This window comes from Staurois parvus, unplaced genomic scaffold (assembly GCF_062004578.1).
Source record: "Staurois parvus isolate SC_StPar_1 unplaced genomic scaffold, SC_StPar_1.0 ptg001328l, whole genome shotgun sequence".
Taxonomy (NCBI): Eukaryota; Metazoa; Chordata; class Amphibia; order Anura; family Ranidae; genus Staurois; species Staurois parvus.
The window spans coordinates 2,053,787-2,081,477 of NW_028319124.1; the positions used below are offsets into that span (position 1 = coordinate 2,053,787).

Genomic DNA, 27,691 nt, shown 5'->3' on the forward strand with positions numbered 1-27,691 from the left:
CTGGGAACTAACCGCCTTTGACACCTTTCTCCACTTCTGGCTTGCTCACAAGAATAGGGGACTTCCCCTACTCTGTAAAACAAGCCGGGAGTGGCGAAACGTGTCAAAGGTGGTTGGTTCTCCACCTGTTTTAACCATACACTAATCTGGTGCCTTGCTCTGTTTCCTTTGTATACAGGAGTGGTGAAATGCGTCAGAGAGGTTGGTTCCTAGGTGGAGACATTGCTGAATGCAGCTATTTTGTTGATACCTAATAAATACAGCAAGAGGAGTGAATTGCAGCTGATACATTTTTTATTTCTAATTTTAATGGGGAATGGGGACGGCCTACACTGGCCAGTACCCAGATTGTTCATGTACAGGAGGAGCAAGTCTTGGGAAGAGCTGTGGATTTGGGTATGTGTCTGTATAAGAAAAAACAAATGCATTTTGGAGAGCTGTCGTGTCTTGATTTTGTTTTTCTGAATTTTTCTTGCACCTAAGATTGCACTGTATGCATTGGAAGTCTTCATCTTCAATTGTGGAGAGCACATTTATCAACCAGAATAGCACAGCATCCAGTCCTCTTGTACAAAGAACATGGTGTCCCAGGGCAGCCAATGGGCTTCTTTGATTTCAGCTGTGAGAAAGTAAAGGAGTGCCGATTGGATGCTGTAGGTTATTGCACGCTACCGCAATCGATTAAAAAAAATGGAGTAATAAGAACATCATCATTAATTGACTTTATTATTTCTTGTATATCATCTTGTTACCCTCAGATCCCAATCCAATAGATCTTCGCATTGCTGGCTCTGCCCTGTACAAACTGACACAAAGTTGTTGTTTTTTTTTTTTAAGAAGAGTGAATGAATTTATTGGGTAAAGTGAGAGTGTGGCACTGGAGCCACTACAATATCCCCGCCGAGGGGCATGATACAATTCCTCCACTCACGTGTAAAGTGTAGAGGGAGCGCAGTATGGCACCATTATAACACAACAGATAGAAACACAATATTTTACAATGTTCATTAGCTACAAGGATACTTTGGAGAAGAAGATTTATCTTACAAATAGGAAAAGAAGTGCAAAGTTTAAAAAAAAAAAAAAAAAAAAAGGCTCAGCCTGATGGCTGCAAAGCATCTATCAACTGCCAGCTAGTTCTGCCTGCTGCATGTCACTCCTCTCTTAATAACCCTTCCTGTGGCTGCAGAGCATCACCTCAGTGCCACAATGCTGCCTGTGGCTGCAGAGCATCACCTCAGTGCCACATCCCTGCCTGTAGCGGCAGAGCATCACTCTACAACCACCACCCTTCATGTGACTGCAGGGTGTCACTCTGCCACAACCCTTAGGGCTCATTCACATGTGCTGCTATACTGCTAACCCCCTTAAAAGTGATTTGGGATGGATCACATATATGAGGGTGTTTGACAGGCAGTAGGGAGGAAATGTGTCTCCCACACATTGCAAATTGCACTGAACCCAACGGGAAACCACATGTGATTTGGAGAGGAATCGAATCGCAATCCTGTTCAAATCACGTGATTCTTTGCAGTACAATTTGAGCCCATTCATTTCATATCACAGTGCACAGGTATTGGTAATCGATATCGGCGAGTGCTTGAGAACAAGTATCAGAACACGTACTGGCCCAAGAAAAAAAAAAAATAACACGTTATCGGTGCAATCCTAGGTTTAACCTTAAAAATGCCTAATAAGGCCCCTTTTACATGAAGGGTTCGATCCGGTCCACCTGACGGTTTTTTTCAGGCAGACCTGATCGGACCCTCCATTCACCCCTAGGGACCAGCAGGTGTAAAAGAACTTGTCTGTTTACACCCTCTTTCCTCCAATCGGTTTGCTAAAAGAAAAAAAAAATGGAAGGGGATCCATCGTCCTACATCTAGGTGGATCAGATCGCATCGGAGGGCAGTTGGGTGTAAACAGACAGCGGAGTCCATTTATATTGGGCCACCAATAGAGCAGAGCAGGCTGTGTCTGTTTCCACTCTGCAGAAACTGAATGGACACAGACCGGTCATCTGCCCTCTCTGCTCTGATTTGATCAGCACGGGATCTGTCCGCTATGAAAGGGGCCTAATTGCGTTCATTACAAGCAGTGGCGTTGGGCCCCATTCAGGTAGTAATGCCCTCTGATAGCAACATGCTGTTTAATTTTGGCAGGTGTACAGCCCTGAGCACCTGGATGTCCTAGTTTATGTGGGCAGTCAAGGAGTGATAAACAACTCAACCTTCTGCTTTTACCGCCCACTCATGTGAATGAGCCCATACTGTGGCTGCAGAGCATCATTCTAGCAATGACGCTTATTGTGGCTATCTGCAGAGCATCACTTCAATATTCACAACCCCCATACCTACAGAGCACTATCTTTCAGCATTTCATCTGGCGGCAGATCATCACTCTACTATTACAGTCCTCAGTGTCGCTGAGCATTTCTCTACCTCCTAATTCCCTCATGGTGTAAGTACACTGTATGGTCTATTAAATACTGTCCACTCGTGGCTACAGAATAGAACTGCACTGATGCATCCCTATCAATTTCCAGCATGATTCTTCACATTGAAGCCAGATGAGGCTGCAAAGCATTACAACACTAAGACTAGGTTTGAAAAGTCTTGGCAGACTATCATCTCCCCATTTAGAAATATGCACAGCACTAATCAGCTATTCTACTTTGTATAAAGCAAAGTACCTGTGTGAGAAGCATCAAATGAAAGCTACCACTACTTGACTCCTTGGCAGCATACTAATATAGGCCTGTGTCGTCACTCCCATAAAATCAGCTGCTGGAGTTTGTATGCAGCACAAGATGTCAAAAACGGGCAGCTTTTATCAAAGGCTTCGCACTGGGGTGCCTTTATTCTAGACAGATTCCCTTAGGCTTCACGTACACGAGCCTACCCTGACCGCTGGAAAATGCAAATCGCGGCAAAAACGCTGTACTGCGTTTTGCATTTTCCGGTGGTCAAAAATGTTCCTATCCTGAATGCGATTCTTTTGCATTCAGGAGAGGGAGGTTTAACCTCGCCTAAAATGCAGCAGCTCCTAAACTCTGCTAAATGCCTATGTGTACACGGACACATAGGCTTTTATGGAGTTGAGTTTAGGAGCTTTGGTAAAAACAAAAATGCCAAAAGTGCCTAAAAACTTGAGTTTAGGAACTGCTCGAGTACTTGGAGCCTTAGGTTTCCTATGAAGCTAGCAGTAATATCTGGCCAGCCTCCTCTGCAGGCACTTTGCTGCAAAAACCATTGTCACCCTGTCCCCTTACTGGGTGCTCCTTGTACATCTGCCACTCAACACAGCTAGACAGAAACATCTACTACTATTTACATACTATACACATATACACAACAGCCGTGCCAGGAGCTCCCAGCGCGGAACATAGTGCACCGTTCAGAACAATAGTAGGGGAAGGTCTGCTGACATTATACAGCTCTAGGCCTTCCCAATACACCAGTTACATATTCAGAGAAATACTTTACTATAGGAATCTGTAGTGACCTTGTGCGGGCAGTTATTGCACTTTAACGTAAACAAAATATATATGTTTTATATATATATACTGTATATAGAATACTCTTGTATATTCTATTATTCTGACCTTCTAAGGAACAGGCCAAAGGTTACACCAATGACAAATCAAGACATTCCATTCAAATGCTAAAATGGGCCAGTACCATAAGGCTTGGGTATATGGGTGCCCCTCATATTTCCTCAGAGCAGGCTCTGTAGGACCATCATTCTGAATTGATTGGGAATCAGCACATCCGAATACAGGTGCAGGGAACACATTGGCCTACAGCAAGGTCATTGGAAGCTGTGCCTGCTGATACCAATTTTACACCCAACTCTGATGTGCTAGTATGACTTCTTAGTGTATGTACAGGCACTATACATTCCTCTAATGACCCATATCAAGCAGCACCAACAGTACTCACAGTATAGCTGGGAAAAGCTGGTTGTGTGAGCTCACATGGAGCTCTCGTTTCTCTATAGCCACGATGGTGATAGGTTTGCCAGAGGTGTAAACTTGCATGGCCTGTGGGCCTTCAACTACTGTGGAATAACAAATTTCAGCCAAAGGCTGACAAGGCATCCAGTAGATTTTCATCTCCACAGTAGCTTCAAGCCAAAGCTTATTCCAATCCAATTTTCTTTATAGTTTTCACCTAACTCCACCAAAAGCACTTAGTTGCATGAAGAATAATGAGGTAAAGAGAAAATATGAAACTCATTTTACCAGTTCTGGATATAGTTACGTCCTATGAAATTATTCATACATTGTTAGAGCTGGAGCTTTGAAAAGGTGTGTGTGCGCGTGTCTGAGTGTGTGTGTCTGTGTGTCTCCAAAGCATTTCATTGCTTATTGGAACTCCTTCCACCTATGTTGCCACAGTACAGCCAAGGCAGTATAGGGGAACAAAAACAAAAGGGTTAGGTAGTAAAGGTGCATAGAGGTCTGTGTTTAGTATGGCATGAGGCAGTGAACATCTGTGTATTGGTTCAATCTTCTTGTGGAGTATTTATGGTAGCAGATTTTCCTGTCCTAATGGGACTGATGGAATAAGAAACCCTGATTGAAAACCTCTAAGTGACGTATCAGAAAAAAAAAAAAAAGTCTCTAAACTTTTTATTTTTACACTTTAAAGAACTTCTACCTTAGCAGAAATAGCTACTCAGAGCCATTTTAAATTCTTCTATAAGTCTTTGACACAAACACTCCTTCCCAATGTTTCTTCTAGTTATGGATTGGGGTTGGGGAGTGGGGTGTAGGTTGGTTAGAAGCTCCATCATGTTCTAACGAACCATTTTTCTGATACAGCATACGGGTTATGTGGCCATTTAAGGAACAACTGAAGTTTCACCCCCAGACTGACAACTCATGGGGCCCCCAGGCAATTGGGGATCATGGGGCCCCTGTGTCCTTGCCCACACTCAAAAAACACCCAAAAAAGCCTATAAAAAAGGTACCAGGGGCATTTTATGGGGCCTCCTACTGACCCCGGGCCCTCGGGCAGTGCCCGAGTGCTCGACTGGTCCGTCCGCCCCTGTTCACCCCTTTTATCTCTTCATAACCCTGGACCGCACATGTTATGAATTATAACTGGTTTTTATATATGCCTTAAAATGTGTTTGTATCTTACTAGAAATAGACTGAATGCACTTCTGGCTGCTGCTCTGTGTTGGAAAATATGAGGAACTGCAGCACCTTCAGCACATGCATTCTCATACACACACCTACGTACTGCAGGGAAGGGGAATGGTTGTATCTGACCAGGTCAGTTACAGTACAGTAGGCAGTGTGGTCAGACTCCGGAGCTGAATTGCAAAGACATATTCAGGCACTCCACTGGAAAGTGGAGGAAAGTGTATGAAAATGGGGGTTGTTGATACAATGTCCATCTGCTTGCACATCTATTTCTCAGACCTCAATTAGACTTTAAGATTTAAATCCCATTGCATTGGAATTTATTGTATACCTGACATAAGGCCCTTGCAGACAGTAATCTGTCCTTTTCTTACCTAGGTGCTTACTGCAACCAGTGAAAGAAAAAACAGGATTTTGGTACTTAATGTAAAATCCATATTTTTGGAGTTCATTAGGAACACAGGATCAACCGAAAATCAGACAACTGGGTTATGCTACTATGTCCAGGAGGAACTAGACACTGCACTTCCAAAACCCCCATTAGGCAGTCAGGTATAACCCCTCCCATTCCCATCATGCTTCAGTTTTGTAGTAAAGCAATACATGAAGTAGATGTTAAACACAGAGGGGGTGGGGCATGTGATACTTAATGAAAACCCCAAGAAACAGATTTTACAGTATGCACAAAAAGTCTATTTTCTTTCTTTCTTGTTCAGTAAGGGTCACAGGCTCAGAACTAAATCAGAGACAACTTGGACATCACAAAGCAGTCCAACTGGGAGGCAACAAAACATTATTAAGCCCACATAACAATGTAAAAATGTAGACATCCTACAGTTCACACTGCTGCCTAAATGACCTTATGCTCCAAGCTGACATTAGCTGAGGCCTAAACATCCATTTAGTAAAATGTCTAAACATATAAACAGAAAACTAGGTGGCAGCCTTACAAATTTGAGAAACAAATGCCCAATACCGAAAAGCCCAAGAATCATTTATGCCTTGACAGGAAAAGGTGATGGCATATCTTTCAGGCTAGGGGCTTGAATATGCCTAAGCCACTGAGAATTGATGGCACAAGAAGCTGGTTTTCCTTTACGGGGACCATCAGGAATGACAAACATAACCGGTCTTTGTCATGGAAGTGGTAGCTGTAAGATGAACACGCACTGCTGTGATTACATCCAGACAAAGGGAAATCTCCTTCGAATGAACATGCCAGCCAGAGAGATGGAAGTAAAATGTAATGGTTGTGGTGAAAAGCAGAAATTACCATAGGAAGAAAGGACGTTCTGGGCCTCAAGATGACCTCTTCCTTGTGTAAGATCAGAAAAAGGTGTCTTCCAGACAAGACTGCTAGCTCAGAAACATGCATTGCAGAGGTGTTAGCAACAAGAAAGGCAAGCTAGTGTGTAAAATGGAAAAAGGGGAGTATCCCTGATAGATTCTAAAGGCAGTTTTTGGAGAGCCAAAATAACCCAATTTAGATCTTTCAGAGTCCCGGCTGGATCTATATGGAAGACCTGTGCAGAAGCATTAACCAAATAATTAGCAGCGAGTTAGATTACGTCCGAGTAGCATATCCATCTGGACCAATTTGGTGATATGGTAATTACTTGAATTCTCTTCATCTCAATTCTGTGGAGTAATGAAGGAGTTTTATAGAAGGAAAAGCATAGATCCGGTTGTACTGATTCCATGGAGCCACCAGAGCATCCACTGTTACCACCAATATATTTCTGCATCCAAAGACACATTAGGATGTATTTACTAAAGCTGCAGAGTGCAAAATCAGGCTCACTTCCTCATAGAAACAAATCAGCTTCTAAAGTCACTACTTGTTCAATTAAGCTTTGGCAATAAAACCCGTCAGCTAATTGACTTCTATGCAGAACTGAGCATGATTTTACACTCTCTAGCTTTAGAAAATAATCCCCATTTTGTCAGTTTGTGGTTTAATCTGAAGGCCAGGAGATCCAGAGCTGTATTCCTGAGCCACCAGACTACAGGTAACATGGTCTTGGGAGGTTCTTGGATTGTATAGTCAGAATCTGTGTGTGTTGTCTTACGGAAGAAAAACTCTGGACTCGGCAGTATCTAGAATGAAACCCAGATACTCCAAAATGATGATCTGGTTGATTTCAGAATGTTCAGGATCCAGCCAAGCAATGGGAAGGGTCTAAAAGTGTCTTCACCACATTGTCATAAAAAGCCTGAGCCACCTGTTCCCTCAACTGGAGATCATCCAAGTATTCTTGGATGCCCACCTAAAAACACAAATAGCATTGGTGACCTGGAAATATGGGGACATGCAAGTATACATCCTTGATGTCCACACATGCTTGACAATCTCCACGTTGGAGAGAATCTATTCCAGACCTGTTTGAATCCATGCAAAATTATTTGGAAGTAAATTAAAACACTTAAGGCTTTTTAAACCAAGATGGGGCGAATTACCCCTTTTGGTTTGGAAAGAGTGAACACGTTTGAGTAAAAACCCTGAAACCTTTCACTTCAGGACCTGTATATCAGGAGAGTTGACCACCACTTATTAAAATGGTTCACAGTTCTCTCTTTACCTCATCATGCTTCACTTTAAATAAATAGTTATTTAAGGGTGGAGGTCTTCTTCATACACCTCAAAACGTGCTTGACAGGAAGAACAAACAAAAGACAAAAAGGCAGCTAATTTCTAAAGGGACTGTAAAAAGAGGACTTTTCTAAGATTTAAACAGTAGCACAGACATTTGTAACAACAGGACCTGTCACATCTGTAAATCTATAGTGACACCTTAGAGTACAGTCTTGCACCTTTAAAGAAATCATTAAAAAAAACAATAAAACATCTTACTGGTTTAGTTTGCAGACACTGAGGCATTTACAATAAACAAAATAATCATATACAACTATGTACACATAAACACAATTTGTTCTTTAGTGTAGGAGTTTGGGTAACACTTCAGGTAAGTGGTTGATGTAGTGGACTGGTTTTGGATAGAGGCATGTTGGTAGATTTGGCACACCCAGAACGAGCTTAATAGAGGTACCTTAATTTCATGTGCTGAACACTGATGGTGGAGGTGAAGAAGGTTCAACTGGTGGCTAGGGACCACTTCACATGTGTACAATGCTCCATACTGTTAGAACAAAAGCCTGAGTAACACAGATACAAGATCCAAACGGGCAAAGGCATAGCTTACCTTTAGTGTAAACTGTCTGCAAGATCATTAGCTCCAGAGATATAAGTAGTTAAATATATGCAAATCTTTTTCCTGTAAAAGTCAAGCATGGCCCAACACCATTTCAAGGCTCCATAATGGTCAGCAAGGCCACTCATTACTTAGAGGGCTAATAGGGAAGCTTGGATGGTGGGATGGATTGGGTTCAAGGTAGACTCTTAGGCTGGCTTAACATGTATGTGTACCTGTTGTAATTTGCATTGGACACATGCATCGTGCATGTGTTTTTGGGGATGCACTAATTTTTTGGGCCCCCAAATGCACATCCATGCAGTTAATACACACAACCCTGTAACACATCATATACAGCACATTTGAAAACACCCACTTTTCTATGGAAGAAGATGGGGTTAGAAATGCTTTGAGATACAGTACCACAATAATTTTAGCTGCCTATATCTCTAGATCTACTCATCCTGATGTGGCTTTTACTGACAGTAACTTCCCATTGGGTCTTTTTGCATCATTTCCTCACTTTTAATCTCAGGTTTTTGACAGGTTAACTTTAACGGTTTCTATGCCACCACCTACAAAGGTGTCTAGTGTTGGCTAAATATGGAAGAAAGTTAAAAGGCTTGGCAGTCGATTCTTGACAGGAAATAAGACCCAGCATACATAGGCATTAACTTGTAAATGCCAGACTGAGAATTAGGTACAGCAAGCACTAAGAAAGCATTGCACAGGCTCCCAGCTGCTTTCGGAACTCCCGCCTGGAAGTGCCAAGTACAGATCTGTACTGAGAGAAATAGAGGGCCAGCCATAACGGCTCTCTTTGACCTTAATGCTTTTTCAGTCAGCTCCTGATCCCCATACTTACTCAAGGTTATGGCCTGTTCACACAAATTGGTGTGATACAAGGCCATTTATTCTGATTCACCCAATTGCTAATCTGTGTGCTGTGTTGATATGACAGCCAAGTAAGCATTTCAGAAGGCAAAGTTGGAATATGGAAGCCTAAATGGTCTTCTCAGCAAAGGTTTCCTTTACGTCTTATTCAGATTGGTGTGTTATGATTATGGTATGGATTGGCATGGAAAAACCTGCGCTACTGTAATGTATGCACCGGGCAGCCTTGCGATAACAATCATTTTGAATGACACTCCAAAGCACAGTCACAATAGTGGGCAATGCACCAGAGCTGCAGTACACTGAAATGTACATGTGTACCACCCCTGCTTTAGGAAAAATGGACTATTTCCCTAAGCACAGCTTAATACATTGTAATATGTTGCATTAATGCAATGCATAATTTACAAGTTGCTTTAAAGAAAACCATGAGAGAAACAGGAACCATGCCATTGCAAAGCTTATTAAAAATACTAGATCACTGGCTGTCATACCAAGACTCTTACTGTATTACTCGGCATCACTAATCTGGAAAAACATAGATGTCTAAACTGACTCAAAGCTCTAAAACCAGTGAGTTGGCATAACAGCCAGACTATTTCTGTGTTTTATGACAAATTCACTTTAAGTGGACTTTTAAATGGGGCTTAATAATGACATTCACATCGATTCCTTTAATTTCTAAAGAGCTCACGGGGCTACAGCGTTTACCTCCTAATTTCTAGTGCAAATGTCAGTTAAAGGCAAAGTCTATCCAACGCTGATTTATACTAGGTGGATTGCAGCTGCCGAGATTTTTCTGGGACTCCAGGTGAAAGATCTGTCTGCTGATTTCCTGGGCTGTACCCTACTGAGGAGTTAGGTAGTAACAATGACATGTTCCTTTCTACTAGAATCCTTTTCAGTGCCCCTGGAGTGCCAACACGCTGGGGGTCAGGAAGGCATTTTCCCCCTGGGCTGGCTCGAGTGAGATATGTTGGGCTGATGGTCCTGAGAGGAAATACTTCACCATTCAGACTATGATCATAGTAGGGTACGCAGTCAATGATATAAGATGGGCATCATGTTTCCTGTTCAGACCTGCGATCATAGCACCTGGTATAGGGAATCTTCCAGTACCAACTTCCACTGCCACTTTAAGATGTCAGGTGACTAAATGCATTGAACTGCAAATGAAGCTGACTTTGGAAAATACATCCACCCTACTTGGTTGTTTTTGCCCCCCAAATCAAAGGTTCCCAGTCCTCCCCTGTCCAATACCTTGATGTGCATAATAGACACATTTTTTATCTAAATCAGAGTTCCAGCACATTTCAAAATCTAATTTATAGAGAGCCTTGCAATTGCTATCTTTGGTCAGCTCAAAGTGGAAATCGAGTCCAAAACTTTTTTTTTTTTAATACGTCTTTAATGCATCTTAAGTTAGCGAGTACATCTTGATTGAAGGACAAAGGATTAGAACTACCGTAATAATACAAAGCAAAAAAAAAAAAAAGTTTTGGCTGGAGTTCCACTTTAATAACTTATCAAACAAGGTATGAGGAGGCACTACCAAGTTTGGAAACCATTGGAGTGTGTTATGTAAGGTTTCTTAGCAGATGGCTGCATTCCCAGGCATTGGTCTAGCATGCCACTAGTTTTCCTCATTACATCCGACACCAATACTGTCCTGTGTACTGTCCCGGCAGTCACATTGGTCTGCATTAATCCTGATTCTATACTCTGCATCCCGAGAGATAAGCAGCTGGAATATGAAAGGATCCATCTAATACTGAAATAACAGACCTGAAATGTCATAAGTGTTAACATGTTAGATTCCAGTTTGCCATTGCTTACCTCCAGTAGACATGCTGGTTAGTGTTCTGTGGATGTAAAGCTTATAAACAGTGTTGATTTGCCTTTCAGGTTAGTGTTAGATGTGAAAATAAAACACTATACAGGATTATTTCAAGAATGTCAATACGACCCTTTGGGTCTGTTTTCCAAGCTCCCTTGCAACAGTCGAGCACAGGTTGGCATACTTGTTTATTAGGAGTGTCTACTCTTCTTGCCCCCTTTTAGGGGGGATATGGAGCAGTTAAAGCACCCATTACGTACCCTTAGGTTGCTTATTCAGCATGGAACACCAAAGCTCCTGCTGTTTTCAAGGCATCAATCTTTCCTTAGCATCAAAAAGAGATTCCAACATGGATTCCCTCTTTGTGAGCTTCAGCCTCCTTTTTTTTCCCCTGTGTTATTCCTCTTCAGCGGGCTCAGGGGGTGTATCAGAAGTGGCTCCATTGGTTTCTACACCTTCTTCACTGTCAGAACTGACAGAACTTCTCAGGGGCCTTAGGAAACAGGACTTGTGGGGTGAATGAGGATAGAGGGCATCTTGCAAAGCTCCAAGAGGGCGAGAAAGAAGCTCTTCGTCTGAGGAAGGGAGAGAGTCTTCATCCTCCCGTCCTGAATGGGAGGAGAGGTGCAGTCCATCAAAGGCTCTCGGGTCAGAATAAGGTTTGTGACCTCGAAGAAGGAGAATCTGTGGAGATTAGAAAGACATCTAAGACAACATATATATTTTTTACAACAGACTTAAACCTTGTTCAGACAGGCCTACTACAGCATACACCCATGTGAGGGCCATGTTTACCTGCACAGGGATGCACAGGTGTTACATACATCCCTGTGCAGACAGTCCCATACATGTCAATTGGGACACAGTGGCTGCATGGACACAAAAGCTGCTTTCATTTTGAAATCTGTGTGGGTGCACGACTCCATACACATACTGTCTGAATTTGAGGCTGGATATCAAATTGGGAGTAGCAGCTGTGTCCGTGCAGCCACAGCAACCTAATTAACATGAATGGGACTGCCTGCACAGGGAGTCGCTATGCTGTAGTATACCCATGTGAACAAGGCCTTAAAATGCATCTGTCATGATGGACAATTTTCAACATCAAGAATACTCCCAAGTGAGTGCCAACATACACACACTCACCGGCCACTTTATTAGGTACACCTTGCTAGTATTGGGTTGGACCCCCTTTTGCCTTCTGAACTGCCCTAATTCTCCATGGCATAGATTCAACAAGGTGTTGGAAACATTTCTCAGAGATTTTGGTCCATATTGACATGATAGCATCATGCTGTTGCTGCAAATTTGTCAGCTGCACTCCATGAACCATTGATACAAGACAGGATGGATCCAGGCTTTCATGTTGTTTATGCCAAATTCTGACCCTACTATCTGAATGTTGCTGCTGAAATCGAAACTCATCAGACCAGGCAACAATTTTCAAATCTTCCATTGTCCAATTTTGGTGAGCTTGTGCAAATTGTTTCCTGTTCTTAGCTGACAGGAGTGGCACCTGATGTGGTCTTCTGCTGCTGTAGCCCATCTGCTTCAAGGTTCCATGCGTTGCGTATTCAGAGATGGTATTCTGCACATCTTGATTGTAACAAGTGGTTATTTGAGTTACTGTTGCCTTTCTATCTTCTGGAACCAGTCTGCCCATGCTCCTCTGACCTCTAACATCAACAAGGCATTTTCATCCACAACTGCAGCTCACTGGATATTTTTTCTTTTTCAGACCATTCTCTGTAAACCCTAGAGATGGTTGTGTGTGAAAATCCCAGTAGATCAGCAGTTTTTGAAATACTCAGACCAGCCCATCTGGCATCAACCATGCCACGTTCAAAGTCACTTAAATCCCCTTTCGGTTGCTGTTAGAAAATCAGCAAGTCGTCTTCACCACGAATAGATGCCTAAAAGCATTGAGTTGCTGCCATGTGATTGGCTGATTAGCAATTTGTGCTACCAAGCAATTGAACAGGTGTACCTAATAAAGTGGCTGGTGAGTGTATATACAACAGTATGTGGACACCCTCCAAATTATTGAGTTCAGATGTCTCCAGTCAAGGATACTGTTAATGCTACAGCATACAAGACAACTCTGGATAGCTGCGCAATTTCCATTGTGTGGCAATCATTTGGGAAGGTTCTTTTTCTATTCCAGCATTACTGTGCACAAAGTCAGGCACACTCCAAAGTCTCATGGAAAGCCCTCCCAGGAATAGCTGAGGCTGTTACAGCTGCCAAGGTGGGCCATCTGCATTGTAATACCCATGTTTTTTTAATGAGATGTCCAACTTATATGGGTGTGATGGTTAGGGATCCAAGGACTTTTGGCTCAATAATGTATCTTTGTTAATATTCAAAGAGTATGTAAACCTTTGTACAGCTATAGCAAGCAGAATTTGCTCCTAGAAATGAATCAGTAAAGTAGATGTAAACTACAACTTTTAGATTGCTTAAACGCGGTGTATCATTGGCAATTACCTTTTGTTTAACACAGTACTTGGCTCTGAGGAAGAGGTACAACCTCAAAACGCGTCAAACATCCAGAGGTCTACAGTCCCCCACCAGATCATCTTCAGGGGTCTTGGACCACACTGCATCTCTTGTGACATACTTTCCATTTGAGTTTATTTCTCTTGTGAGTATTTTACTTTTTATCAATAAATCTCATTTTTAAAAGGTAATGCACTAGGCCCGTGCGCCCTCTTTTTGTCTTTTCATATACAGTTCTCTTTGGATTTCCCTGTTCCGTTGAGGGCAGCAAGGCTTGCATTCCTTTCATACACATGTGGGGATATTGACATTGTGGAGTCCATTGTCCAGTGCAGGAGCTCAGGCATTTGGTTGCTTTTTGCTTCCAACCAGATCCCCTGCAACCTCTTTGCAGCAACTCTCTATCTATATGCACTGTGGTGATGATTCATAGCTTTTAGGGTGGTTTTCTGACAGTCCCAACAGTGGACCATGAATGCATGTTTGTTGAAACAGTCACACCATTAGGGCTCTTTTACAAATGCACAGAATACGAAAACAGACTTTAACACAAATTAATGCAACTATAGCAATAACGAGTGTTTTGGACACTTTGCACAATCATTCTGATCACATCCGGCAATGCTTCTAAAATGCCCTGTGAAATTATTTAAATGTATTTATTTTACAAGGTTAAATTGTGCAAAAATCACTTTTAATACTTTGCAACTGTGCCTTGAATGTGCAGTAAATGGCATAGTCGCGTTTATGGTGATACACCAATGTGTGCTGTAACTTCTTGTTGTATGCTGCATAAAAATGCAAACATGCTGCATTTTTAGGTAACACAATTGTCTGGTATGAACAGGGAAAATAGAAAACAATTGTTTTGTCAGTGTACTTGCATTGAGCTGACATGGTAAATGGTTAGCACTTCCGCCTGGCAGCACTAGGGTTGTTGGTTCGAATCCCAGCCACAGCACCACCTGCCTGGAGTTTGCATGTTCTCCCTGTGCCTGCATGGGTTTCCTCCGGGTACTCCGGTTTCCTCCCACACGCCAAAGACATGCTGGTAGGTTAATTGGATCCTGCCTAAATTGGCCCTAGTATGTGTATGTATGAATGTAAGTTAGGGACCTTAGATTGTACGCCCCTTGAGGGTTAGGGACTGATGTGAATGTACAATATATATGTAAAGCGCTGCATAAATTGACGACGCTATATAAGTACCTGAAAAAAATAAAATAAAAACACACTTGGTGTGAATGAGCCCTAAATATTTATGGGACAGCCAACCAACACAGGGTTAAGCCCTAGTTCACATTGATGCGGTGTGGAATTCACAGCATTTTCAGTGCACATCAGAATCGCACCCCGTTCATGTGAACCGCTGCGGGTGTGTATGTTAAGGTAACAATACCCCAAAATCAGTCCACAAAACGCGGTGCGATGTGCAGAATCGGATCGCATTGATGTGAATACCCATGCAATCCGATTCTAGTGCGGACCAAAAAAAAAAAAAAGGGTCCTGCACCTTTCTGGTGCGGGTGCGGTGTGATTTGAGCCATACAAAATATGTGGCTCTGATCGACCGCACACAAACTGCACGTGATTTGCACAGGAATGCGGTGCGGTTCCTGTGGGAATCACATGCGATATACTGCACTGCACAAATGTGAACCCAGCCTCAATTGTGTCGGCACATCCAATCTTCCTATGTCTACAGCCAGTATAACCATGAAACCTGACAAGTTGGGAATGTCCAGTTCAGACGGGCTTATTGGGCTTTATATCCTGATACACACTGAATTCACAGAGATTAGAAGAGCTATTAACTGCTTAATGACTACCAAGTGGAAAGATTCTTTTCTTCTATGACAAAAGTGCATGATTTCAGAGAACTGCTTCCTCTTCTTCACAAGCACCGTCTGGCTGAAGGAATTTTGCAACCAGGGGCAGACTGACAACTCATGGGGCCCCCGGGCAATAGGGGATCATGGGGCCCGTGTCCTTGCCCAAACTCAAAAAAAGCCTATGAAAAAAGTACCAGGGGCATCTCATGGGGCCCCCTACTGACCCCGGGCCCTCGGCAGTGCCCGAGTTTCCAAATGGTCAGTCCGCCCCTGTTTGCAACCAATACTCAAGATTTTTGTTACTTTACAGTGACAGTTACATATGATCTGCCACTCATATACAGTGAATATAGAAGGCCACACTTGAATCTTTCCCACACAAAAGAATATGCCACTGTGTATCTGCCAACTGCTTCAGTTCTATCCAGTTCCACTTCGGAGGTTTCTCGAGGTGCTTACCTCATGTCTCAGCTCATCAATTTGATCCTTCAGTTCCCGAATGTACTGTGAGGAGTCTGAGTCTTTTAGCTTTCCCTGGATCATCCCCTCTTCTTTCTGGAAGAGAACGTCAGGAGAATTTCAGAAATGAGACTATGGCAAGTGGGAGGAATGAGTGCGATAGAGCGAAAGGAATCTAAAGACAAAGACAGGAGATAAAAGATTTCAATGCTGCATCTGCAAGGCACAAATGAGGAAACTAGCAGGGTATGCATCCCTTTAGACCTGGATTTCCCCATAGGGAGTATTTTACCATTTTTGTTGCAACATTTTTGTTGCAGGGGATGCCATAATTCTGAATTGCATCTTAGTGGAGACTTCTGGGAATATCCGTAAGCCAAATACACAAGCAGGAAATGACATTTTAAGGGGGCATTTTGTACAGAACACCTCCAGGTAACCACATTGCACTGAATTTTACAGAAAATTACAGAGCTGCAGATTGAAAAGGCAAAGTAATTGTTAAGAACATTCAATCACAATATTACTTGAGTCGCATTTGTAAAGGCTACATTATTTTTTTTTGTTTGCTAATTTTTTTTCCCCATGAAAGTGGAGTTACCCTTTAATGAAAGTCAATCATCTAGGTTAGAAAGCTTTGTACCTTCATTTGATGTACTGTACAGCACATGAAAGGGAGTCTTGAGCGAAAGCTGAACTCCAGGCAATTTTCAGTTACTCTTTCAGTGGGGCTCCTCCAAACTGCAAGCGTTAAAATGTTCTTTTTTTGTCTAGGGTACCATTTAAAAGCAGTTATACTTACTGTATCCCTCACTCCCCTGACAGCTGGCACTCTCCTCTTCTCTCCGATGCTGTGGGTTGTGGGTGGGCCCTCTGTGTCCTTACTAACAATGTTGGACTGATGGAAAAGAAATATAATCTCCAAACACGGAAAGGTTTCTTCACAGTAAGAGCTGTGAAAATGTGGAATAGACTCCCTCAAGAGTTGGTTCTGGCCAGCTCAGTGGATTGCTTTAAAAAGTCCTGGATTATTTCTTGTATACACAGAATATAACTGGATACTAACATTTATAGGTAAAGTTAATCCAGGGCATTACCGATTGCGTCTCGGGGGATCAGGAAGGAATTTTTTCCCCTGCAGGAGGGGGATCGTGCTTTGCTGGGTTTTTTGCCTTCCTCTGGATCAACTGTGGGTGTAGAATTATAACTTTTTTCTTGTTTTTAATGGTTGAACTGGATAGACGTTTGTCTTTTTTCAGCCAGACTAACTATGCAACATCAGCGTGCTTGATTTTCAGTGGTAGCCTAGGCAAAAAGTTTCATTTAGCCCTGTGGAGGATGCCCACTGCAGATGGACTAACTCCTTTTTCATATCATTGACCGCTATGTCTCACTGCCAAATTTGCTGGAGGAACTAATTGCTTACGGCCAGGTATCCAACTTCGAGATAAATTACGCAAAGTCCGAAATCCTACCGATTACCATACCTCTAAATCTTGCTTCCACTCTGAAGGGTGCTTTTTGATTCACTTGGACACCCAACTCCCTAATGTATTTAGGTATCCACCTCACTGACCACGTGGATTACCTTTATGCCTCTAAGAATGCCCCCGTACTGGGTAAAATGACGACTTCCAGGCATGGGATAGGGCAACCTTTACATGGATAGGTCCATATTATTATAAAAATAACCATTTTGTTCCAAATACTTTCTTCCTGCAGATGGTATCTGTCTCCCTGCCTAAACGCTTTTTTCTTGAGCTTCGTCATCTCTTTACCTTATTTGTTTGGGGTGGCAAGAGACTACTGAAATGGTCTAAGCGGACGGGAGGCTTGGGCATACCCGACATACAGCTATATTCTAGGGAAGTTGCACTTCAGCGGATCCTCAACTGCAGGTATAATGTTTCCTCTAAGCTTTGGGTCTCCCTTGAAAAAACTATATCAGGTGTAACTTGTCCTACGCACCTTGGGTCCAATCAGGCGCCAGGGGTTTCTCGGATTGGGTCTTTCCATTGACTACCCATGTCCTTTCGGTCTGGGATAGGTTGAATAGCGCACTATCGTTAGCCCCCCTTGTTCACCATTGGCACCAGTACGGGGTTTCCCGTGGATTCCCCCAGGGAAACAGCTTTCCTATTTTGGACTGTGGATGAGGGATGGATAGTTTGTCACTTTTTATGGAGGAAGGTACCCTGGCCTCACTTAACTCTCTTAAGGAGAGTTTTGGTGGCTTCCGTTTCGATTTCTGGAAACAGGCAACTCCGCCATTTCTTTCCCACACAGATTCACTCAGATTAGGCCCACCTTTACAAGCTTCGAGTGCCTGTGGGCTGCCAGAGACCCCATGCCACATATGATCTCAGTCCTCTATAAACAATTTGCTTTGGCTATATCCGATCCTAATACAATATATATTTTAGTGAATGGGAACGAGACCTCCAGTGTGAGTTTTCTGATGAGCAACTGCAACACCTATTCCGGTTGATGCATGCCAGCTCTACTAACACTAAGAATCAGGAGAATAAATACGAACTGTTATCGAGATGGTACCGTGTACCCACTTCCCTTGCCCAGATCTACCCATCCGGTTATGACTGCTGCTGGAGAGGCTATGGACAGAGGGGTACAGTTGCAAGAAAAAGTATGTGAACCTCTTGGAATTACGTGGAGTTTTGCATGAAATGGGCATAAAATGTGCTCTGAACGTCATCTAAGTCACAACAATAGAAGAACACAGTCTGCTGAACATAATACTACACAAACATTAGATGTTGCCATGGTTTAATTGCACATAACATGTAAACATTCGCAGTGCAGGGAGGAAAAAGTATGTGAGGCCCTAGTTTAATGACTTCTCCCAGAGCTAATTGGAGCCAGGAGTGAGCCAACCTTGACTCCAATCAGTGTGATGATATTGGATATGTTGCTGACAGCTGTCCTGCCCTTAAAAGACACACACCTGTTTTTGGGTTTACTGGTTTCAAGAAGCACTGTCTGATGTGAACTATGCCTCGCAGAAAAGAGCTCTCAGAAGACCTACGATCAAGAATTGTTGACTTGCATGAAGCTGGAAAGGGTTACAAAAGTGTCTCCAAAAGCCCTGTGCCTTTCTTGATGGACTTTCCAGGACTGCATAGTGGAGATTTTGGACATAGATCTCCCCCTCTCTCCTAAACACTTTTTAATTCACACACCCACCATACCTTTTCCTTGCTACAAACACTGCGCTTTCCCTCACCTCCTCAATGCTGCAAAACACCTTGTTCCTGTCCACTGGAACTGTTCTCGTGTCCCCAGCCAGGAAGATTGGATTGGGAAGGTGACAGAGATAATGGAGGCTTAAGAGTGGATTGCCACATGTAGGGGTATTCAGGACCACTTTAATGCAATCTGGGCATCCTGGAGGCACTATGCCTCTGGATCACCTGCACACACCCCTCCATCGCCTGCAACCTCCTCCAGCTCACATGTAGCTCTGCTGCCACTTGCAGATCCCACCTTCAAACAACTTGTCCAGGTGCATCAGCAATCCTGGTTTTCCCCTCCTGCTGCTGTACCCTTTACTGGGCGGTAGTTGGGGTTTCCTTTTATTTGTGCCTAATGACACCTATTTTTTTTTTCTTTTTACTTCAGCCCCCCCCACCCAGATGTGGTTGACATGTTTATGTTTACATATTATAATGAGACCTCATATTGACTACCCTGGATGTTTTCATTTGTTTTGTTTCGTTTGTCTCAGGTTAGCTTATTACGCCTTATTCTGTGATAGAGACGTGTATCTTTTATGTTTCAAGTCAGCGGCACTGGAAGACTTGAGCTTGCCTCATTGGTTAGGACTGTGTATGCTGAATAATACATGTCTATTTAATTTTCTTTGTACTGTTTTTTACCCTAAATAAAGATTACATAAAAAAATTATCATCAATAAAACCAATAATAAATGAATACAGAAGCAATTATTTACAATTAACAGTAGAAATATAGTCCTACAGATACAACCAGCCCTTTGAGGGTAACCATACTGTTGATGCAGCTGCCGATAAATTTGAGTTTGACACCCGTGCTTTAGTAGTAATTAACCCTTTGGCAGTTTCTAACCAAAAATGAATTTTTTTTGCAGATTTTGCGAAAATGTGACATGACTCTTACTGCAGACTTTTGGGAAAACCAGTGGTGTACAGAATGCCTCCAGGTTGCCTTAGTGTAGAGGTCCTCAAACTTTTTAAACAGGGGGCCAGTTCACTGTCCCTCAGACCGTTGGAGGGCCGGACTATAGTTTTAAAAAAAAAAAAAACTATGGCCATCTCCTGTACTGTGTCAGCATTTGTTCAGAGACTGCGGACATACAACGGCGGTGGGAATACTGGGCCGGCCGCTCTATAAGACGCACAGACATTTCCCCCCAAGTGTGTCTTATGGAGCAAAATAGTGTCCCATCATTAGTGTCAGTGGGAGCAATAGTGCCCCATCATTGGTGTCAGTGGGAGGAATAGTGCCCCATCATTGGTGTCAGTGGGAGGAATAGTGCCCCATCATTGGTGTCAGTGGGAGGAATAGTGCCCCATCATTGGTGTCAGTGGGAGGAATAGTGCCCCATCATTGGTGTCAGTGGGAGGAATAGTGCCCCATCATTGGTGTCAGTGGGAGGAATAGTGCTCCATCATTGGTATCAGTGGGAAGAATCGTGCCCCATCATTGGTGTCAGTGGGAGGAATAGTGCCTCATCATTGGTGTCAGTGGGAAGAATCTTGCCCCATCACTGGTGTCAGTGGGAGGAATAGTGCCTCATCATTGGTATCAGTGGGAGGAATCATGCCCCATCATTGGTAGGAATCATGCCCCATCATTGGTGTCAGTGGGAGGAATAGTACATCATTGGTGCCAGTGGGGGGGGGGTGGAATAGTGCCCCATCATTGGTGTCAGTGGGAGGAATAATGCCCCATCATTATTATTTTGACACCAATGATGGGGCACGATTCCTCCCACTGACAGCAATGACACTTAACTAGCCGACCCCTGTTCCAGCATGGTGCTGCTGCAGCCAGCATACCTGGTTGCAGCAGTACCATCTGCACGGCACACTTACCGGGCGGTCAGCTGTCCTCCTTCCTTCACTTCGGCCTCTCCCTCCCTTGATTTTCGCGGGGCCGCTCAGCTCTACTTCCTCACCGGTGATTGGCCGCCTGTGTGCCTTTCCTGAGCTACAGTACTGGCGCCCAATCACCGGTGAGGAGGCGGAGCCGAGCGGCAGCGCGGACATCGAGTGAGGGAGCGGCCGGATTGAAGGAGCTGTGCATCCTGGACTGGATCGTCGTGGGACTGGGACCAGAGCCAGGTAAGAGACAGCAGCCCCCTGCCCGCTCCTGTACTTAGTGTGCCCTTCCGGCGGGCCGGATGAATGTGCTTGGCGGGCCGCATGTGGCTCGCAGGCCGTAGTTTGAGGACCCCTGCCTTAGTGCATTGAATTTTACAATAAATTACAGTGATGCAATTTGAAAAGGAAGGGTAATTTTGAATAACATTCAATTACAAAATGGCTTGTTTTGCAATTGTATAGGCTATATTTTTTTCCCACAAAAGTACCCTTTAAAGTATGACCATTCTGCATTTACAGAGAAAGACCAAAGATAAGGAGGTGGTTGAAAGCAAAGCTGAAGCAGCACTGTTCTGTCAGGTTGATTTGCATGTGGTACTCCCTGCTTCCTTTTTCAGGTGTTATAAAAGGAAACACCACTACCACTGAAGAGAATAACAAACAAATATGGTATCTTTTTGGTAAGGAGCTTTGAATGAACAATCAATCAACGGTTGAACCTTTTGTGGCTGACAGATGTGTATCCTAGGTCTATGATCTGTTGGAAATGGGGGAAAACTGTCAGAGGTCTAGAGACAACTAATTTATCATACAAATGTCTCACCTGAATCTCCAGTTCAGCTATCCGCTGACGCATCTCAGCCACAGCAGCCATGCTGTCTGCTTCTCTCAGCCGTACTGCCATCACCTCTTCTTTATTCTAATAGGAAACACAACGAGTAATTCAAAATAATCTGTATTTCCACCTGTCTAGTTTAACTTGCAAAGTCTAGTTTCCTGACAAACTAGATTTTGCAAGACTGAGCTGAGCAAATAAAGAGACTGCCTTAACAGAAAGGAAAAAAAGAAACAGCTGCCAGTATGAAATTCTGGTACACCCTTCCCTCGCAATCCTATTGGCCCATTACTGTGATGGGCAGCCTCACTGCTTAATAGGAATGCACAGAAAGCAGTAAGGGGTAGGCAACCTTATTGGGTGCTGACACTTTGACTACCAAGATAGCTGGGCTTTAGCTGGGACAGATTTGGAAGGTTGTTGCAATTTATACCCACAGCAGTGTTTATTTTTATTTCATATTCTCTTTGAAGCGAGCTCCAGTTAAAGCTACAAAAAATAAAAGTCAGCAGCTACAAAAACTGTATCTGCTGAATTAAACAGCCACTCACCTTTCCCGCTATCCAGCAGTGTACTCACCGCAGCCAGTTTAACCGGCCATCCAATAAACCTACCAGCATGTCTTTGGAGTGTGGGAGGAAACCCACACAGGCACAGGGAGCACATGCAAACTTCAGGCATGTGTGCCATGGTTGGGATTCAAACCAACGACCCTTGCACTGCCAGGCAAAAGTGCTAACCATTTAGCCACTGTGCTGCCCATGGTCTTTAATAATCAGTATTGCACAGAAGAGCAGAGTTCCCTTTATATTGGGTCTCACCTTACACTCTGTCACTGCATGTTTCCTCTTATCTTCGTTCATTTGGGTTTGCAGGGCCTTGTGCTGTGCTGCCTCACTTTGCAACTTCTCTCTGAGCTCCTTACACTCCTTCTCCAGCCGGGATAGCTGTTTCTCATGCATCACCTCCTGAAAAGGACACAGACCATCAGCCAATAGAATCGCTCCATCAGACCCAAACTGATTCACACTAGTTACATCAGTGGGAAGGATTTTATCCATACAGAGTTCAGACAGAATAAACACTATAAAACAGGTCATTTATCCTTCACCCTGGAAGTTTCACTTCAGTTCCGAGGCTTACTGCTTTTGTTGGAGAGACGATGCTAAAGAGGTACCAATTGAAGCACCTCTGGTAACAACCAGTGCATAGTAGCATGACTTAAATTTTAGTTAAAAGGAGAATTCCAGGCATGGTATATTTTTACATAGTTATATTGGTCCAGAATGGACCAGTATCATTATGCAGATACCATACCTAGCCAATGCCCCTGAAAGTTGGATATCAGTGAAGTAGATTCTGCTAATCTAGTGATCTCCACTAGCTTTTAGGTCCCGTTCGGAGCAGCCGGGCTGCTGCATTCTGAACACAGGAGGTTGGCTGCTCAGCAAGGGCACCATTCTGAGTATTTTTTGCAATTTCTGAATGAATACAAAGCGTCCTTTGATTGAACAAGGTAAAGAGGTGGGGTGGTCGACATTACATCTCCACCATGTCCAACCAGAGAATGCTTTGCATTAATTCAGAAAAATGAAAGAATTTTCTGAATGGTGCTTGTGGCTGATTATCCAACCTCCTGTATTCACAATTCAGGCTGGCCACTCTGCATGGAGCCCAAAAGCAAGTGGAGATCACAGGAGTAGCAGTGCCTACTTGGCCAGGTATGATATATATATATTTTTACACTGATCCAAGCTGGACCAATGTACTATGTAAAATATATCATGCCTGGAACTCCCCTAACATTTCAATCTAGCTAGAAAGTTGGACCTTTAGGCTGCACAAAAGCTTATAGTAGAATTCTGAACAAATGGTCATATGAACATTCATAAGAACATCTTATGACAATTCTCAGGACATTCGATGACTTGACGAATGTCCTTTGAAAGTATTTCAAGATTTTGTTTGCTTTTAACATTTGACTTTGGAATGAATGGACGTTCCCAAACAAAAGCCACACTTTTTAGAAATGTGTTCGTTAGAAAAACATTTTTCATCCTGATCCTTCAAATTTTCTCATCACTGCGGATGAAAATGAACATTGATTTTACCCCCATTAATGATTAGAAAATCGAATAAACATTCTTAAAAGGAAAAATTTCAGATTACATTTTACTGGTGTATGGCCTGCTTTATTAAAGAAATGGTTAATCTCCATGCACAATCTATTACCAGGTTTATATCTCTTTTTCGCATAGATGGGTGGTCTGTGGCTATGCAATATAGTTGATTTCATAAAGCAAACAACCAGAATATTTTGTGCCTGCCCTGCTTTAAGATCAATGGAATTGTCAACTTTTAAAAAATAAAGGGCCTATAAGAAACCATCTGTTTAAACTGAACCTTCTATGGGCCCCTTTCTATCCAGGCATAGTTTTAGTGCACCAGTCCCTTTGACTTCCTTTTGCTTGAGATCTAGGAACCCATTTTATGTCCCAGCATTACTGTGCCTTTGCACCCAAAGCCAGATCTATCCAAAAAAAAAACAAAACATGTTTTGATGAGTTTGGTGTGGACAAATTCAAGTGTCCTGCAGACAATCCTGACCTCAACCCTAATGAACACCTTTGAGGTGAATTGAAATTCTGATGAGCCAGGCTTTCTCAACCAACAAGTACCTGATCTGACAAATGTTTGCTTGTTTCTTTTTGCTAAATAACCAATTATTACAGACACACTACAAAAACCTGTGGAAACCCTCCCCCGGCTATTGGAGGTCTATAATAATTGCAACTTAGGATGGGGGGAGGAGTAACTCTATATTAATACCCACTGCTTTGGAATGGGTTGTCCAACAAGCTAATATAAGTGTGATCTGCAGAAGTTCACAGACTTAGAAACTTCTGCCCATATAGTGTATGTTATGTGTAAGTAACCTCTTTTATCTTTTCACTTATTCACTGGTATCCAAGTTGTATATCTGTTTTAAATCTGCACGCTTATGATCCTCCATTGACTGTACATTTAATCCATAAACAAAGTTCATGTATTGTAATCTGGATCTAATGCTTTTACTTAGCACTGGCTTATGACAAAATCAATCCTATTTGACCTATCCATGTAATTCTATCTGAACCCTGCATGAATGAAATATACTACACAGAATTCAATACAGGAGACGACCACTGACGGGAAGTGCGAGGTCACCTGACTTTCCAGAATGAGTACCCTCTGGCGAAGTTCACGGGTTTCGCTCTGAGCATGGACTTCTCGTAACCGAGAAGACATGACTTCATCCTGTAGGTCCCCAGTGGCACTCTTACGAGGCGAGTCTTTCCAAATGCCACCTCCCCGTGAAGACAGGGCCTACATAAAGAAAGTGAACAGATTAAATATATGAAGAACGTTTCTGCATTCCTTGCAGCTAAGGAGTTGTTTGAAATGTGTATTGATTTTTGTTTCCTTTATCCAGCAGAGAGCATTTTTCTTTTTGTTTTGTGAATGGATATCTCGATACGCAGCCAACACAGAAAGCCAACTAAAAAAACAAAGAAATTGTGCTACAAAAACATACACATGTTTTAAGAAACACTTTACAGGCAAGTCAGAAAAAATGTGTGGATTGGTGAAGAACAATTTTATTAAACCAAATCTGTCACCAAAATGATTTTCATAAATTAAAGACACAGAGAGAGGAGACATCACCAGGTGTATACTGCTGACATCTTAAGAGGAGAAGTATAGCCAAAGCTATTTTGGCTATACTTCTCCTATGGATCACGGGACTGGTAAAACCCGCTGTCAGCTGAGGTCACTCAGCCAGTGCAGGCTCTGAAAAGATCCCAGCCATATAGTCAGGATCTACTCAGATGCTGGGACTGGCAGCTGACAGCCTTTCAGAAAACCGCTGAAAGCCTGAGCCAGCCGCTCCCACCCCCTCCAAAACCGAGCTCTCCAGTGAGCGCTGGAAGGGCAGAGCAGAGAGCTGGTGACACTCTCTGCTCACTGAACGCAGAGAACTGAGCAATCAGCGGTCTTGGATCACTCAGTTCTCAGTCTTAGAGCCAGTGGGGGACAGATGCTGCATACCTTTGTAAATTTAAACTCTAAATGAATGGTAGTCAAGGGACTATTTGTAAAGCAGTGGTGTAGCCTTACCACGGTCATACAGCTGCTTTAAAAAAATAAACAATAAAACATCACGAATTTAAAAAGCACAGCCATGAACTTTCTACAGCCAGAAACTCTGAAGGCCAGTGGAGTGCAATTAAAATTAATGGACAGTATACAAAAAAGAAAACAGCTAGTCAAAGTCACATGACTGGCTCTTTTCCAATCATGGAGCTCTCTCTGCTGCTTTAAAGTAAAGAGAAGTCTGTGGGGCACTGCAGGCTCCATTCACCAGCTGGTATTTTATGAATGAGCAGTAATGTGAAGATCCTGGTGTCTGTAAGCCAGCAATGAATAAAGCAAAGCAGACAGTGATATCCTCTCTCCATTACAAATGACTCCCAAATTATATCTATTTAGCTGGATGGCAGTGGAAGGTTCTGTGCACTGCCATATGTGGGAACGGAGAACTTACCTGCCACCGATCTGTCAGTTCAGTCACTTGTTGCTGTCCTTCACGCATAACCTGTAGAGCATGGGCCTCTCTTCTCCGTAGAACCTGGACCTCTTCCTGTAGTAGCGCAACATTGTTCTCATCTGGAAGAGCGCTGTTACGCTGCAGAAAAGTAAAAACTTTTCTATCAATATTAAAAGGTCAGGCAGAAATGAAATTAAACACACTTGCACTAATCAGATGGGGAGATTTCCCTTCACTTTCTGTCCTAGTGACAATGATCATCAGGACAAAGAGCATAAATCTTCCCAAAGGGGACAAAGGTAGCAATAAAACCTTACAGAGGTTCTAATCTCCACCCCACCAAGCAATAGTGCTGGAACTGCTGGCTGCCAGTGACCAGCACTTAAAGCAAAAAAAGGAGCAGCTCCTGGCATTCCAATATATTCTCCAGATCGCTCCATAAGAGCATGCTGTAAAGACAAACGAAAAATATTAGGCGTCTACTTTGTCACTTGTCAAGTAACGTGTTGGCACTTCCTGTCAATATGGTGCAGTTGCAGCTCTGCCCAGCCTCTCCCTTTAGCAGCAGCTTACTACTACAGTAATCTATTGGTGGCTGATTAGAATTGATGTACTATTGCACAGCTGCAAGGGGTGGGGATCTCAATCTGGTCTGAACTCACCAGATCCAGACCCCAAGAAAAAAAAAAAAAAAAAAAAGTAAAAAATTGAAAAATTTAAAAATAAATATACCACATACACACTGTACATGCACACACAAAGGAAATGCTCAATTTTTAGCACAACTGGTTCTCCTGGCTCCTGATCATCACTGTGTGATTCTTAGCTGTTGCTGTGGTGCTTCAAGCACACAACAGAGGCACATATATGTGGCAGCGTGGAATAAGGTCTTCCTCTGCAGTACCATGTATAGGCGTTCAGCTGGTAGGAAGAACTGAACAAGCTATAAATTAGTTTTAAAATAGGCCCTCACTGACCTCCATAGCTGCAAACTCTGTGGAGCAATTCACCCTCAAAGTTCTCAGTGGAAGCACTATGGCCATACATGTTCTCTCAGCAAGCCCAGCTCACCCTGTTCCCCACTTGCAGCAGTGATTTTGCAGCTCAGCCAATGTTGGGTAGCCATCCCATCAATCAGCCAATTTCAAGTCTTCTAACCTCCAATGTGGACACAAAGCAGGTGAACTGAGAATGGGGATCAGTGTGAGCTGAGCTGCTGACATGCAAAAAACTTCTGTTCCTAATGCTTGACTATAAATTAGTCCACAAAGTCTACAGCTACATAGGAGAGTGAGGACTCATTTT

The 27,691-nt window shown here is 43.0% G+C and overlaps 1 protein-coding gene across 3 annotated transcripts in view; it reads right to left on the reverse strand.

Annotated features, from left to right (window-relative positions):
* Positions 1 to 707: 707 nt before the first annotated feature.
* Positions 708 to 27,691, reverse strand: part of EVI5L (ecotropic viral integration site 5 like) — an 87,165-nt gene continuing 60,181 nt past the window's right edge. For 2 of the 3 annotated variants that reach the window (XM_089661239.1, XM_089661237.1), the window contains 6 exons: positions 26,384 to 26,524; positions 25,006 to 25,164; positions 22,620 to 22,766; positions 21,787 to 21,882; positions 15,865 to 15,960; positions 708 to 11,758 (listed from right to left, as the gene is read on the reverse strand). In XM_089661239.1, coding sequence (XP_089517365.1) covers positions 11,471 to 11,758; positions 15,865 to 15,960; positions 21,787 to 21,882; positions 22,620 to 22,766; positions 25,006 to 25,164; positions 26,384 to 26,524 — 927 coding nt within the window. In that variant the 3' untranslated portion in view covers positions 708 to 11,470. The remainder of the gene's footprint in view (positions 11,759 to 15,864; positions 15,961 to 21,786; positions 21,883 to 22,619; positions 22,767 to 25,005; positions 25,165 to 26,383; positions 26,525 to 27,691) is intronic. The other variant, XM_089661238.1, reaches the window with a different exon arrangement.